The 15,980-nt window shown below is 41.7% G+C and overlaps 1 protein-coding gene across 6 annotated transcripts in view; it reads left to right on the forward strand.

The window, feature by feature from the left end:
• Positions 1-15,980, forward strand: part of AOPEP (aminopeptidase O (putative)) — a 354,788-nt gene that overhangs the window by 317,544 nt on the left and 21,264 nt on the right. For all 6 annotated transcript variants that reach the window (XM_089779254.1, XM_089779253.1, XM_025177848.3 and 3 more), the window contains one exon: positions 1,684-1,803. In XM_089779254.1, the coding sequence (XP_089635380.1) occupies positions 1,684-1,803 (120 nt within the window). The remainder of the gene's footprint in view (positions 1-1,683; positions 1,804-15,980) is intronic.

The raw sequence follows: 15,980 nt of genomic DNA on the forward strand, positions 1-15,980 counted from the left end.
CTTGCAGTTGGCAGATTTGAGTGTTACTTTGAAAATGTTCCAATTAGAACAAGTTGTGTTTTTTTTTTTTTTTCAAACCCGGAGAATACAGTTTTGATAATAAAAGAATGCATTGTAAGGAAAACAAATTGTTAAAATGCTAGTGATTTATGTCCCTTCTTATTAGCATTTGATTTATGTGCTAATGCCAAGCAATGTCAGTCTGAGAATGAAGATATCTCATTGCTTGTTTAGCTGGTGATATCTGCCAAAGCTTTACAGGTTACGATTTGAGTAGAAAACTTTCGCTTTGTGGTCTTGTTGCCAGTGTGCTGCTTTTATATATGTAAGGGGCTGTCATTAAAATAATAGAGAAACATTTAGGAATTCTCTGATGCTACATCCCTCCTGAGGTCCAAGGCAAAGCGAGAGGGAATCTTTTTTTCATCCCCAGCTAATTGCTTGGATTACACGTGCCCTTACCTTACACTCCAACTTGGCTGCAGTGTTTTCATGAGAAGCTGATGAAAGTTACATTTTAATATCTGCCTTTGTCTGGCACCTAGTAAGCATAAGGAGGCAGGGAGGAGTGGTGGGCAGCACAACAGCAGAAGGCGGCCTTAGACTGAAAGGGAGACCTTCACGGGGCTCCAAAATCTGACCTTAAAATGGGACAAAAGTGGAATTAGAGTGGAAGAGTATGATTTTGTCCTTTAATAATAATAATAATAATAATCTGCAAACTGTTTGAATTGAGTAATGATGGGTTTGTATTTTGCATGCAAAAACGTAAGTGTTTGATTTCCTCCCTCCCCCCCTTTTGGTGTTCCAGAATGGAGAAAATGGGTTTTGGGGAGGAGGGTAGCATCTGAGTAAACAAGGAACCTGTGATAGGACTTCCAGAACCCTGAATTTTCAGTATGTTTCCTGGCAGCTGGTGTGTATTCTCACTTTGTGCTTTCCATGAATTATTTATTTGTTCATCCGATAAGCCTATTAAATGAAGCACTTAAGCACTCACTACATCAGGCTTCTTGTGCTTTCTCTCGTCAGGCTACCTGTGGTTCATCTAAAAAATGTTAGAGGTACAATTGCTAAATATACATGCACAATAGGTACATGGACAATATGTCTTTTCCTTTTTTTTGGTATGAGAAAGTATAACTTATGACTCTTTGCACTGGAAATGTGCTGTTGCAATCTTAATTTTGTTGCATGCCACTTATTTATATCATGTTTCTTTGTACACTGCCAGAATAAAGTGAAATTGTTTATATAATCAACAGGCCCTCATGTAATTAAATGTTCATATGTCTGGTGACCTCCTGGAGTGATGCACTATAAACTGTCATTTTGTTTCTACCCCTACCAAATCTCAACAAAATAGAATACTTAGCATATGTATTCCATAAAGAATAGAGTCTAATAAGCCACAATAATGTTTGAATAAGAAAATATGATTTTCATCTGATCATTTCTGAAAAAACAAAGAAAATTAGTCTTAACTAGACCCCAGAGCAGAGCTTTCAAAGTACAGACAACATGAACTCTGAGTTTTTTTCCAAAATCAACTAGGTCTTCCCACATGTCGAATGCATGTTAGAATTACACAGGATACCCTAACCTTGTCATGTTTGATCTGTGTCAATTTCATTGCCTATTAAGTAGAGTTTTATTCTGACGATACGTTTATTTTACTCTTAGCTTCTCCCGGACCAGTTGGTTTTACTTCTAGAGTGTCTGTTGGAGGAGAAGACGACATTATGTCTCAGAACTCTGCAGTGCTTAGAGAAAACGTACCATCTTGGTGAGCAAGATGCAGAGGTAATTCATTAACAGTCCCACCGCAATATTAAGCAGATACATTGTGTTACTGACTGTAATATTGGCAGGCTATTAAGACCCAGAGCTTTTCAAGCTCTCTTTCCCCATTAGAGAGCTCTAAAATTGTTTGTATATGTACTGCCAAAGAAGGTAAAAATATAGTATGTCTGCCTTACTCTGCGTTCCTGTGTGATACTAATGTGTACTGTGTATACACTGAGGTTTTTATACTATAGTTAGACTATCTAGTATAATTAGTATGTTCAGTTTGCATAGCCTCCTCTGTGTGTGTGCGTATCAACGGTAGCCATGCCTTTACGAGGTATGTGCACTCAAATGTTAAAATGCTTATTTCAGATATGCATGTTGTATACAGGAACTTATGTGATATTGATAAGGTGTCATACCTCAGAATAGGGATGTGAACAAGTAGTCGAGTAGATGATTAACTGATTACGCTTCTTGGTTAATCTTCTCGACAACTCACATCTCTTGCCCTCCTTCCCACTTGCTGCCTCTGATACAAGAGGGGGCAAATCTGGAGCTGGGGGGAGCCAGCATAAGCCTCCGCCTCCTTCTCCCTCCAGCACTGGCTCCACGGTGCCACCTGCTCCCCCATCAGAGGCAGCAACGGGGGGAGAAGGAGGCTGAGGCCAGGGGAGGCTACCACGAAGCCGCCTCTGCCTGCGGTGGGCCCCTGGCTCTTCGTAGGCAGAGGCTGCTTTGAAGCAGCAGCTTGTGTCTGCAGTGGGTCCAATGCTCCCCAGGGAGCTTTTCAGCAGCCTCCTTTGTCTCTCCCCCCCAGCAGCTCTGTCCACGGAGAGCTTGGACACCTTCCTCCCCTCCTCTTCCCCCCCGGAAACAATGCACTGCCTCCTCTGGTTTTTAAACTAGCTCCCCTCGTGGACCGGCTCCTACCTGCCACCCGTCACTGCTGCCTCTGTTATAGCCCATTATTTGCTTTTACCTAGATCTCAGGCCTTACTCATATAATTGTGCTTTTACAAGAGAGTAAATGGATTTCTGTGCTCATGGCATATGAGTTCTAAGGATCTTTACAGCTGCGTCCATTAATTACAATACGTGTTTAAGTCATGGGAGAAATTATTATTAATGTATCATAGATGTGCTTTACAAACCAGTATAAAGACAAAGTTCATACACAAGACTTGCCAACTTACAGGCCCCACTCTACAAACACTTATTACTGTGGACAGAGTGTTAACTGTGGATCAGTAATCGCTTTGGGTGCATCTACACTGCACCGTAGGTCAAAATAAGAGACACAATTTGAGCTACACAATTGCGTATCTTATTTCAATTCTATTTGGAAGTAGGTTATTTTGAAATTTGGCACCGTCTACACAGCATTTATTTCTAAATAAATTGCTGTTCCGAAACGTCTCTTACTCCTTGTGGAATGAGGTTTACAGGGATGTCGGAATAGCGAGCCCGTTATATTTCAGAATAACAGGCGCACTCAAAAGACGCAGAATAGCTATTTCAAGATACCTCCAGTATCCCAAAATACTGCTGCAGTGTAGACGTAGCCTTAGTGCTTAGTGCAAGAACTGTTTTATTGTGTGTCCAGTCTCAACTGGCTATGTATAGTAAGATGCTCATAGTGCTTCACCCTGACTCTCTGTTTGGGAACTACAGCCATTAAAGCACAATTTGTTCTGATACCATGTTTTCCCATCCATTCCAAAACTTAATAATACTTACTACTATTGTGCAATAGTCCTATTGACTTAGTACTCTGAGAGAATTTAAGTCCATGAGACTGTTCATGGTAGAAGCCGTATTCACTGCAGTAAATGTTTACAGGCTTTGGACCCCAAGCAGACAGTGTTCAGAGAGAACATTTGGGAGAAAATGGAGGAAATTAAACCAACTCAGGAAATATGTATTGTGTAGATGCTGATTGGATGTTCATAAACAAAAAATGGTTAGTTATTGAGAATATATTCATACCAGTATAATTAAGGAGCACTCTCAAACTTAACATGTTTGACTCCGCCTATGTAAATGAAAAAAATCCAGCTGAACACCACAGATGGTCAGTGTACATGGTTTATCATTAGTACAATAGACTTCCGATAATCCGGAACCTATGGGACCTAGGTGGTGCCGGATTTTCAAATATGCCCGACTATCAGGAGGTACTATAAGATGGTTTTATATATATGTATATATATATATATTATATACATTATATACCGTATATAAAGTGTTCTTAACCCTTTTTATTGTACATACTGTATACAGTATACTGTAATGTTTTCGGTTTTTTTAAGCCTTTTTTACCCTTTTTGCTCAGTTCAGCTGCTGCCGCTGTTCCCTTGTGACTCATTTTTTGCCGAAGCTCGCTCACTAGGCTCTTGCCATTTTGATGTCGGACTATCAGGAGTGCCGGACTATTGGATGCCGGACTATTGGAGTTTTACTGTAATTGGAATTTTTTAGGCAGTAATTAAAATGGAAGAAAGTTAAGTCAGGCTCATGTTTGTTAGCATAAAATGCGTAGTTAGACATTGGAGTACATTTTAGAGCCCTTTATAAATTCAAACATTAATTTAAAAACTCTAAACTGTCATATGGCCTTTTAAAAAAAATTGCCAGGTGACATTTCAACTGTTGCTGTTTATTTCAGCTTTTTATTTTTTTGTTTATCAGTTTCCAAGTGTCAGACTTATTTTTAATTAGTATTGAAACAGATTTTTCTATTTATAGGAATTAGGATATATTTTAATCACAGATGAATGCCAATGAAATGTCAGGAGCTCTATAATGGGAAGAGGAATAGCTTGGGAGGATAGGATCAAAGCAAGAGCTGTAGTGTTTCTATTTCATGCCAGTGAATTGTGAGTTCTAGGCCTTGAGTTTAGGGTTGCCTTTTTTTTTTTTTTTTGGAGGAAAAAAGTAAACATAAAATTAAATTCAGGGTTTTTTTGGGGGAGGGAGTGTAGCTTTACTTAACGGCACACCAGAGAGCTTTCACATTTTTTTTCTTTGCAACACAATTATGACCTCAACAAAAGCAGCACAATCTCCGCTTTATTGAACAAGGTGAAACCAAGGACTTAACAGACCTTTAAGAAGTACAACTAAGATAACATTACCATTAGAGTTTTACCACTCAACAGATCACAGACATGCACAGTCCTTTAAAGGGAATGTTAGTTTACACAGTCACATATCCAAAGAAGGGACTTTTCATGTCTCAAACTACAATAAGTGCACGCTGTGAAGACACTAGGACATGGAATTGCAGGATTCCAGTCTAAGGTTTTAGCCGAGCTATTAGTATATAAATTTGATTAACTGGGATACTAACCTGTTATAGTTAAACCTACATAGTTACAGGATCTCAAATACTTTTATTAACATTTCAAAAGGTGAGTGTTAGAAATGTAAGCATTCAAAATAATAGGCATAAAAGCAAAAAGAAAAGTGTCTCAGTTTTTAAGGGTTTTTTGTATGCAGAACATGGTCATTTCCTGTCTTACAGCAGACAGCTGAAAGTGCACTAAATTCTTCGTTATTAAGAATTAATTATCTACATTAATCCTTCTGCTGGAGAAGAGCCATGATCAGACCAACAGTATGCTAAACTGGTACAATTCTTTAAAACCGGCATGGCACATGGATCCTTCTATTAGGCAAACTTGTCTCTAAAATATCTAGTCTGTTCACCTTTCTTAGTACGGTAGTTAAGTGACCTCGCTCTAGCACAGAAGGAATATAAAAGTATTAATTTCTCCTACTAATAAATTAAAGCGATATCTGCATATGCCAACTTACAGTGGCACAGCTGTATGGATACAGCTGTGCTGGTGTAAGAGTGCTCATGTAGCCACATTTTACTGATGGGAAAGAGCTCTCATGTTGAAATAATACAAGCTCAGCGATCAGCAGTTGTGTTGGGGGGAGAGCGTGTCCCACTGACATAGCGCTGTACATACAAGCACTTACACTAGTAAAACTTATGTCACGGGGGAGAATGGGAGTGTTTTTCCATGCCCCTAAGCCATAGTAGTTTTGCTGATGTAAGTGCAGTGTAGACAGTGTGTACGTGTGTTTCAATTTCAGATTTTTGTGTTGCTGATTTTGGGGGAAATGAGGAATCTAAATAATCTCACCTTAGTCAGCCGTGTGGAGAGCTAGGTAAGGGCAAGAACAGAGAAAAACAAATGCTCGTGGCAGCTTTCATCACTCTGGGCAGATTGAGAATACTTTTTATAAAGAACAGAGAAATCTTAAAAAAAGATTGCTCCTTTTAAACATCAGCACAGCAGCATGGGCATAACACTGAAACCAGTACCGAAAAAGAATATCTAATACAATAAGGTCTTGAGTCCAGTATGTGTGGAAATGGGGTGCAATTGTGTTAAGGCTGTTTCGGTCCTGAACTACTTTGTAGCTTGCTCACATGTATAATATAGACTGCTCTGTCCTGTGTGTCACTGGACATATAAATCTCTTTCCTGAATTTCAGAAACACTGCAGGTGAACTGATTATTGTTGTTCAGCCTTTCACAATATGGGAGTACAGTGCAGACCACTCCATCTAGTTTGTTTCTTGAAGCCTTTATGAATTTGTGAAGAAATAACCTTATTCTTTCCAGTTGACCACACTTTCTATTCCAGCCAATATTTTTCTTCTGAACATAACTGCACATGCACACTGCACTGTATAGAAATGTAGGACTGGAAGGGACCTCAATCCAGTCCAATCCTGCACTAAGGGCAGGATTTAGTAATAACTTGACTGCTCCTGACAAGGTTTTTTCCTAACCTGTTCTTAAACTTTAAGGTGAAACATGATTTAAAAAAGACAGAGGCTAGAATCAGTACTTTGGGGTGGATTAGCTGCCTTGTTCTGTTCCCTTTTGTACCATTTGGCAACTAAAGTTCTCTGCTGGGGATTTCCTGGCATCAAGGAAATCCCCATGTGGCACTAAGCTAATGTAACTGGCTCCTATCTCCTCCTCCTTCCAGATTCTCATGCACAGGCATATTGGGTGTAGGAAATGGCTGGGACTGGACTGGACTTCAGCTTGTTTATACTCCCTAAGGGACTGCAGCTGTTTGGAAACAGCTAGAGCAACACCTAGGCTGCTCTAAACTGTGTTGAGGCAGCATATTGAGAAAGTTGTAAGCAGTTGATGGTTTTTAGTTTCTTTCCTCCTTTCATGCACATCTTATGTAGCAGAGGGGAGCCAGTCTTTGCAATGTGCTCCACTAGACACAGCAGGCCCAGTTAAGCTCCTGCCTTGCTCTCAGTGTGGGGCTGCCATGGCTTAGTTCATAAGCAAGCTAAGAAGCTATCAGAACTACACTCCTTCCTGCTAGAGCAGGACACCGATGGCAGGGTGCTGAGTGGTGGTTCAGAGTATTCCTAGATCACATGGAGCTGCTCCTGAGGCTGCAGGGACACCAGTGGGTGGCAGTACACCCTATGTGCTTCACACAGCTATGGGCTGATTTAAACACTTAAGTTTAACAGTCACTAATCAGGGAACATGTCATCAGTTTAGAATCAAATCTGCATAACACAATTGCCCTTGGCTGTGATAGCTGAATAGTGTCTCTGGGGCTAGATGTACTATGTACTGCTGGTCTAGTGGTACTATCCCTAATCATGCCATTCTAGGATTTCTGCTTACTTCTTTTAACAGTTTATACCTCCTATTTATGTAGGGCTTGGCTTCTCAATGTGTGGCCCGCAGCCTGTTTGTTTGCGGCCCGCGATGCAGTTTGGGTTTACGCGGGGCTCAACACGTGACCCACGGATGGGAGCCAAAACAAAAAAGTAGTCAATATAATGGTCTTCTGTTGATATGCATTTTAGTAGTTAAATTCCTGGACTGTCATTGCTTATTAAAAGTGCTGTCATATGCATGGGAATCGGGTAAATATTGCATCTTATTAATATCAGCAGAACTGACTTAAATGGAGTCTGTGCATTGTATAGTCTTGCCTTAATCTTTGTATTCATACCTGTCTGTGTAAAATAAGCTATTTGCATATATATTTGTATGTATATGCAACCACGCTTAAGTTGCGGCCCTTGGCATGTGTTCTGAGGTATCATTGTGGCCCCTGGGGCTTCCAAAGTTGAATAGCCTGGTGTAGGACATATTTGATAGTAAATGGTGATTTCATGGCAATAATATTTCCCAGTTACAGTTCAAACATAGAGATGTTTGGAGAGTGCACAGTAATCCCAAACCTGTAAGTTTGTTGTGCAGTAACGTGAAATGAGCGTGTAAAATACATCTTTAAAAAGCATTTCAAACAGTTGTAGTGTCTTCTATATTCTAAGCGTCTTTGTAATTCAGCTGCCCCAATGTAGTGCATCCTTGCAGTTAGGCAAGTGATAGCCAATTACATGGAAGAACTATTCTGTCTCCTTCTTCCCTCTCCTCTTGTATGAAGCAACATGGCAAAGTAGTAAGGCAGGCCTCGGTCACAGTACATCCCCCATGACTGCCTGTGGTGCATCACGGGAAATGAAGTCCAGCTGGCAAGCCCAGCCCATAAAAGAGAATGGGGACATAAGGGAATGATACCACAATGCTCATGAGACAACCCAGTAGCGTAGCCGAACCAAAATATCCATGCAAAATAGTGTAGACTGTGTTGGTGGATTAAATATGGCATCCAGATGGCTTCCAATATAATTAAAATCCTTTGTTCCCTTTAGCTCTACTTGCATCACGTTCTCCTTCTGGGCTAAGGCTTTGGTACCTGTGATGTTAAATATCGATTAGTTAACTAATTGAATAGTTGATGGGATTTCCATCGACTATTGGATTAGTCAATAAGGAATAGTGAGTGTTCTGCCTTTGGAATGTACAAGAGCCCTGCTGGGACTCTTGTATATTTCAAAGAGGAAGCGCCACCACTGCACCTCTGTCCCATCCCATGGAGCCCCAGCTCTCCCCCCCCCCCGTCTTCCCCTTGCTCCTCCCTCCCACCCCCCGCTGCCTCTTTGTGATAGAGGCAGCAAGTGTGGGGGAGGGGAGCAACTAGTTGACTAATGTGTTGACTAGTCAATTAGTTGCTTCCATCCCTAGATCCCATGACACACATTCTAAGTACTAATGACTTTATGGCTAAGTATTGCAGAAAATAGCTGTTAGGAGACTGCAGCTTTACATGCCCTGCAACAGCTCCCCTTGACTGAAAATGGCAAACCAAAGCCAATGGGCGTCGCATGGCTTCATGAGTACAGACCTTTTAGGTAAGCAAAGTGGTGTGGGCCCGCTAGCTGCTTTCCCAAAGTGAGCCCATGGAATATTCTGAGAAACACTGCCCTGACCCAACCTTATGCCCTTTCTTCCCCCCCCCCCCAATGCATTGTTAGATTTAGATGTATTGGTTTCCCCCATTCATGTTTTTTGAAGTTGCTATAAAGAAATCTGTAGTCTCTACTAGTAGTAACCAAACCAGAGAGCAGTATTTTTTCCCCTTCAGTGGCCAGTTGATCCTGCGCACAGATGCCTTTTATTTTTAGTTACAAAACTGAATACTGCCACTTTATTGCTCCTTTCCTGCTTAATAGTCACACTTCTATGAACTTAGGATCAAATACTGACCTGCCATTACATCTGTCTGAAGCCTCACAGTTTAGCTTGTTAGCTTAACAGTAAATACCATCTAAACTATATGTATGCATGGGCTTGCTTGTTTCTAGAGAGCATTATGTCTATGTATCAGCGATTGTGTTTACAATTTGGGAAGAGAGGATGGATTGCTTTGTAAGGAGAGGGAAAAGCAACAAACCTACTTTTGTTGTGCAGAACTTGGGACTTTCTAGGTGTGCCCACAGCCCAAGGTCAGTTAATATTTTTAAGAAACTTAATACCCTTAATATTATCTCTTTTTAATATGCTTATGTAGGCTGAGCATGTCTGAGCAGTGTTCTGAGAAAATCTAGTTTAGAAGTTTACTAAAATAATTTGAATAATTTAATTAATTTGAATAATTCTATTGAGACATTAGAAAAAGCTTACAGCTGTGTCACAAACATTGGTAATCACTAGCAGGCAGCTTTCTTGAGCTATTTCCATAATTAGCTTTCTTGTTCTTTCTAGATAGGGACTAATATGGTCTATGAAACCAAACAGGCCACAAGTCGTGGAAATGGTCTGTAAGCAATAACAAAGATGATGGGATAGAAATCTCTTTAAGAAACCATTTACAGTATATATGCAGAAGGAATGGATAGATGTGATTGTCACTATTTGATGCTGAACTGATCTGTATAGAACTGTATGTTGTCCAGCTGAATTATGGTAGACTCAGTGATACAAAAAGTGGCATTTAGATGAAACCAACAGTTTTATACTCCATTTCCCCACTAGCTTTACTAGAGAGTTTTTTTTTCTTCCCTTCCTTCCTCCCTACAGAAGTGACTTGTTTTTTCTGTAATTTGTGCTGTTTGCATTGCAGATGGAAATGGCTTTGTTAGTTTTTCTTGTCTCAGCCAATTGAATAGCATTTCTATCAGTTCATAACTCTTCTCCTGTATTTCAAAATCATAAGGTGGTCGATTTTTGGGGAAAAGAAAAAGGAATGAGGCTGTAACTGATTTTGCAGAAAATGTGAGTGTAACGGGTTAAGCTCATAATATCATACGTCATATGGGTGGCACGTTGCCATTTTTATACAACTGCTTCATTGTACCTGAAGTCTGCCTGTGAAAACAAGACTTTAGAGTGGTGGCATCCTAGTTCTCTGACAGAGATCCAGTCACACTAATATAAACTATACAAGATGCTTGATGGCCTGAAATAGTGAGAACTACGTTTAGAACAAAATAATTTCAGCCCATTGATCTTTCCTATGCCATAAAATACTGGCAGATCTATAAGTACAGATGAACTACATACAATACAATATCTATCTTTCTGTTTCCTTCCCAGTGATTAAGCCCATTCTGAAACTCTAGGACAAGCTGTTGTGCAGATTGTCATTGAGCATTATTAGCAAACACCATCATGGAACAAAGCTCTGTAGAGTATATTGGAGAAATAGAATTGGTCAGGAAAAGACAGACAGACAGTTTCTAGATTAATAGAAAAGGGAATTAGCGTGCTTTCTTTTCAGAACAGTTCCTCAGCTAAATGTCTGTCAGCATGCTGGGACTTTGGCAAAAATCGTTCAGTAGCCCTCTTCACCATACGTACGTATCTTTTAATACTACATATATAACACTTGCAAGCTTCTGTCATCAGATTGCAAATACCTCCAGACAGCCTGCTTAAGGACAAGAAGTCCCAGTGCCTAGCTGTCTTAACTGGGCCAAGGTCATGTTGCACTGCATAAGAAAACACTGGGGTGTTTCATATTGAATCACTGCAAAGAACTGGGAAATATATGAATGACACACGTACTCAGCCTGTGTTTTAGAGACATGAGATCCACACATTGAACTGAGGCTTAAGAGAGGAATATGCAGTTTGTCCTAACACCTATAGTGCCAAAATTTTCTCTTTAAAATGAAAGGCAAAATAAAATCTGGTATGTTAAATTTTAAATGAGATTAAAGCAGCTTTCTATTTTGTTCTGTGTTTAAACATACTGCATCAAATTAATCCCTGGTGCATTTGAAATCCAGGGATTTAGGATCTTTTTGAGGCTGCAGTGAGTAGGAATAGACCCATGTGAGTCTGGCAACAGAGTTTGCTGGGCCGGGGGGGAATGTGGCTTAGAAGGGGCTATGGACAGCCAGCACTCAGCGCTGCCTGGACCGTACCATGATGGGTTCTGGTAGTGATTTAAAGGACTCTGACGGTTGCTGCTGCTGCTGCCACAATGATGGCCCAAAGCCCCAAGGCAACTACTCTCTCCTCCCACTCCCAATTGGCAACCTTGAAAAAGTAGTTTCTGATAACACATCCTTCAGTTTCCAATGATGAGACTCAGGACATTGCAGAGCTGGGTGTGAGGCAAGAGAATGGAGGAAAAAAGGCTTCCAGTAGGGACAATATTCTTCAGGTTGACACTCTCATGTTTGCCACAGGAGAGTTGATATGTTGGGATGTATTTCTAAGTTCGCCCAAAGGATAATTAACTTAGCACCAGTAGCTGCTATTTGGGCCTGTTTTGTTGATGCATGAAAAGTAGGGGGGCTTTTTCAGCCACCTGAGGAGTACACACAATTCTGGAAGGAACATTAGCTCTCCTAAGTACATGTTTAAAGTGCAAGATTTATTGGGTTCTTCAAATAGCATTTCCCCCATCAGCAGCCCTCATTCCCTAAAAGCTCCAGGAGCCAACAGCTGTGCATGTTTGTTGCAAGTAATTTCAGTTGCTGCTGGGGGGCATTGGTTCCAGGCTCCTCATTGGTGCCTTATACTGTGTCAGCCGCTTATCATCCACTACTTGGGAGTGATTTTTTTTCTAATGGGTTTGAGCTCTTAATTTCTCCTCAGCACAGTGAGACTTGAAAAGTGGGGAGGAGATTGAAAGACAGCTAAATACAGAATTGTTTTCTACTTGTTCTTTATCTAAAGCAGCAAAGAAAGAGGAGGTTGACCTTCACTTTTTCTAAAACCTGCTATCTGATATGGGGACTGGAGAGAAGAGGTCCCCTGAAATAGTAAAATTTGTCCTGATTAATTTTATGAGGTGCTTTTGCTATTTTGACTGTTTATACCATGCTTAGGAGCTGTATAGGAAGGAGCTGTATAGGAAGAAATAACATTGTAATAGAAACTTCCTGGCCTTGTCATAAAATCTAAAAGATTATACTGTTTGTATATATGTGATCGCTATTACATATTTGCCAGGATGTCAAGAAGGATGTAGTGTTTTAAAAACAAAGTGCCTTTGACAGTCAGGATTTGTGTTGCCTGACTATTGCAGTTTAAGATTGTGACCATATTTGTGCTTTTAATGGCTCTCACTCTTTGTGTAATAATTGACACAGTTCTTTACTGAGGGTGAGTTCTAAAGATGTATTTGATTAGAAAATATATTTAATGCTCAGTGGCTTGGTTTGGGATTTTTCATTTCTCTTTAAATGTTGGCTGGAGATCCTCGTTATCTCTAGACAATATCGCGAGTGTGAAAGATTTTCCTGCTCTAACATAAGATCTATGTAGAATGGGTCAGATTGAAATTGTCAATCAGAGTTAGCCCCGATGTCATTACTTAAGCCACAAATAAACCACTCACAGCCCGTACTGCTTATTGCTTAGTAACTGACTGACTTCCTAATACATGGGTACAATTTTGTCCCCACTTTTGGTACATTTCTTTCTTTGATCATTTTCCTTTTGGGTTACAATGCCCCAGGGAGGAATTTTGCTATATTCTACCATGGGGAAATACTTTGGAAATATCATGAGTGAGCAATGCAGAACTGAAAAACAAGATCCCTCAGAATAAAATCCTGTTATTCCCACTTCAATACGTGGGATTCTACTGAGTTTACAGAATAAAGTCTTTTCTTTAACGTGTCAGTATGAGAGGGGTCACATTGACATGCTTGGACACTGAAGTCCTCTGTCAGCAAGACACAAAGGCTAGACACTGAAGAGATTACTCAAAATTTAGAATTCATAGGAGTGCGTTTGGACTCTACCACGGTGAGAGCCTACCTACTTGTACAGAGGTACCAAGCTATACAAGATCTAATTGCAGTACTTACCTTAAGCCCTATGGTCTCTGTCCTCACATGCGTACAACTCATGGGCCATATGTCAGCCACAAATTATGTGGTCCACTATGCAAGGCTGCATGTTCGGGGTCTACAACAATGACTGGCATCTGTGTATGTTCCCTCGAGGCACCAGGTTGGCACCCGAGACACTCCAACATCTGCCGTTATATCAACCCTGGAGCGGTGGACCAGACCACACAACCTCCTCGCAGGAGTTCCATTTCATCAACCTTAGCCATCTACTCAGATCACAATGGACTCCTCTTTGATTGGCTGGAGTACTCTTCTGAATGGTCTGTCCATTCAGGGACGATGGACACCACAGGAGGAAGTCCTTCACATCAGCATTTTGGAACTCAGAGCTGTCCTCAATGCCCGCAAACATTTCAGAGCACATATTTCCGGTATCATGACCAGAATTCTCACCGACAACATTACCACAATGTATTACATCAGCTTCCAGGGAGGGGCCCGATCTGTTCTCTGCACAAATGTTGTTCATCTCTGGAACCGGTGTATCCGCAACAAGATTACACTCATAGCTTCATATTTACCAGGGGCCAGCAACATCACAGCAGATGCGTTAAGCAGAAAATTCTCACCGGACCACAAATGGGAACTCCAGGAAGACGTTCTCCTGCACAACTTCTTCCTCTGGGGTTTCCCACAAATAGATGTTTGCTTCCAACAAAAACACAATGTCCACAGTACTGCTCCAGGGCTGGGATTAGCACAGATTCTTTCCTTCTCACCCTCATCCACCCACATCCTCATGTTCTCCTCTTGACAGCATGACTGCTCACTGGTTATCCAGTGCTGAGAACCTCCTCTCAGGTGAAACAAATCCTAATACAGTAGACTTCCGATAATCCGGAACCTATGGGACCTAGGTGGTGCCGGATTATCAACTATGCTGGACTATCAGGGGTGCCGGACTATTGGATGCAGGACTATTGGAGTTTTACTGTATATAGCAGGAGGGAATGACGAGCAACCTACATGCATAAGTGGCATAGATTTGTCTCCTAACAAATGTGTGGACCCACACATGGTGCCTCTTCATGAAATCCTCAAATAAAATTGCACTTGGCGGCCATTACTGCATTCTGACAGCCTGTGGATGGCACGTTCATATTTTCGCACCCTACCACCAAGTGCTTCCTCAAAGAGTTAACAAACCTCAACCCTGCCCCCAAGCCTCCACCACCTCCACGGGACCCGGATCTAGTCCTGGACACCCTCACTAACCCCCCGCTTCGAACCATTGGTGACAGTACCTCTTCCAATTATTACAATGAAGGTGATCTTTCTATGGGTAATTACTTCTGCCTGTAGGGTCAGTGAACTGGCGGCCCTGATGGCAGTACCACCATACACTGTTTTTAACAAACAGTGTAATATTACACCTGCACCCAGCCTTCATCCCTAAAGTCTGTTCCCAGTTTCATATTAATGAACCTATTGTTTTTCCTGTATTTTTCCCTAAACCTCATGCATCAGTTTAAGAGGCACTACTGCATACTCTCGATGTTCACAGAGCACTGGTCTTTTACTTTCAGAGGACTCAGAAATTTAGGAAGTCCCATTGCCTTCTGGTGTCACTATTCTCCCAACACATCTCGAACCTCATAGTTGCCTGCATCGAGAGAGATTACACCATATGTAACAAGCCACTTCCAACAACGCTTAGGGCTCATTCTACCAGAGCCACATTGACGTTCATAGTGTTCCTGAAGGGAGTTCTTCTTCTGGACATTTAACGCTCAGACACATGGTCTTTGAATGCCACCTTTATGAAGCACTATGCAATACTGTATCATTGGGCCACAGATTCAGCGGTGGCTATGGCTGTACTTTCCACAGCCATTAGACCATGACTCCGAGACCTGCTGTCCTGGGGCTTTTGACTGCTACAAAGTCACCTACAGTGGAGCACCCACGGGGACATCACTCGAAGAAGAAGAGGAGGAAGTTACTCTCCTTGTGCAGTAACGATGGTTCTTCAAGATGTGTCCCCGCATGCGTGCTCCACCACGCGCCTTCCTCCCCACTTCGGAGTCTCTCTTGATAATTATCTTGTTCCAGATACTCGTGTGACGTAGTGGGGGTACTTGCTGGGCTGTGGTGACCTCTGCTGTCCGAAGCAAGACCCATCAGGGAAAACCTTATTATGCAAAGGTACCATACCGGTTGAACCAGCTACCCCCATGGGGAGAAACAAAGGGAGGTGGAATGCTGCCCTGGCTGGGGGCAGGGCTGGGAGAGGTAGAGTTAGTTCCTGTCTGGAAAGCAGGGGAGAAGGAGCTGGGGAGGGGGGCTGGGACTCCCCTATCTCAAGGGGGGCACTGAGGCCTCTTAGCCCCAGTTCCTGTAACCAGATTATATCTGTGTTATGCTGTATCCTGGAGGAGCAATAAACCACTCTCAATTCCACTGGCTGGTGGAGTCTGTTTGTGCCATTTCGGGGTGCAGGAGACGGGGGACCCCCAACGCGCCGTCA

Source organism: Pelodiscus sinensis, chromosome 6 (assembly GCF_052426305.1).
Source record: "Pelodiscus sinensis isolate ZL-2025 chromosome 6, ASM5242630v1, whole genome shotgun sequence".
Classification (NCBI taxonomy): domain Eukaryota; kingdom Metazoa; phylum Chordata; order Testudines; family Trionychidae; genus Pelodiscus; species Pelodiscus sinensis.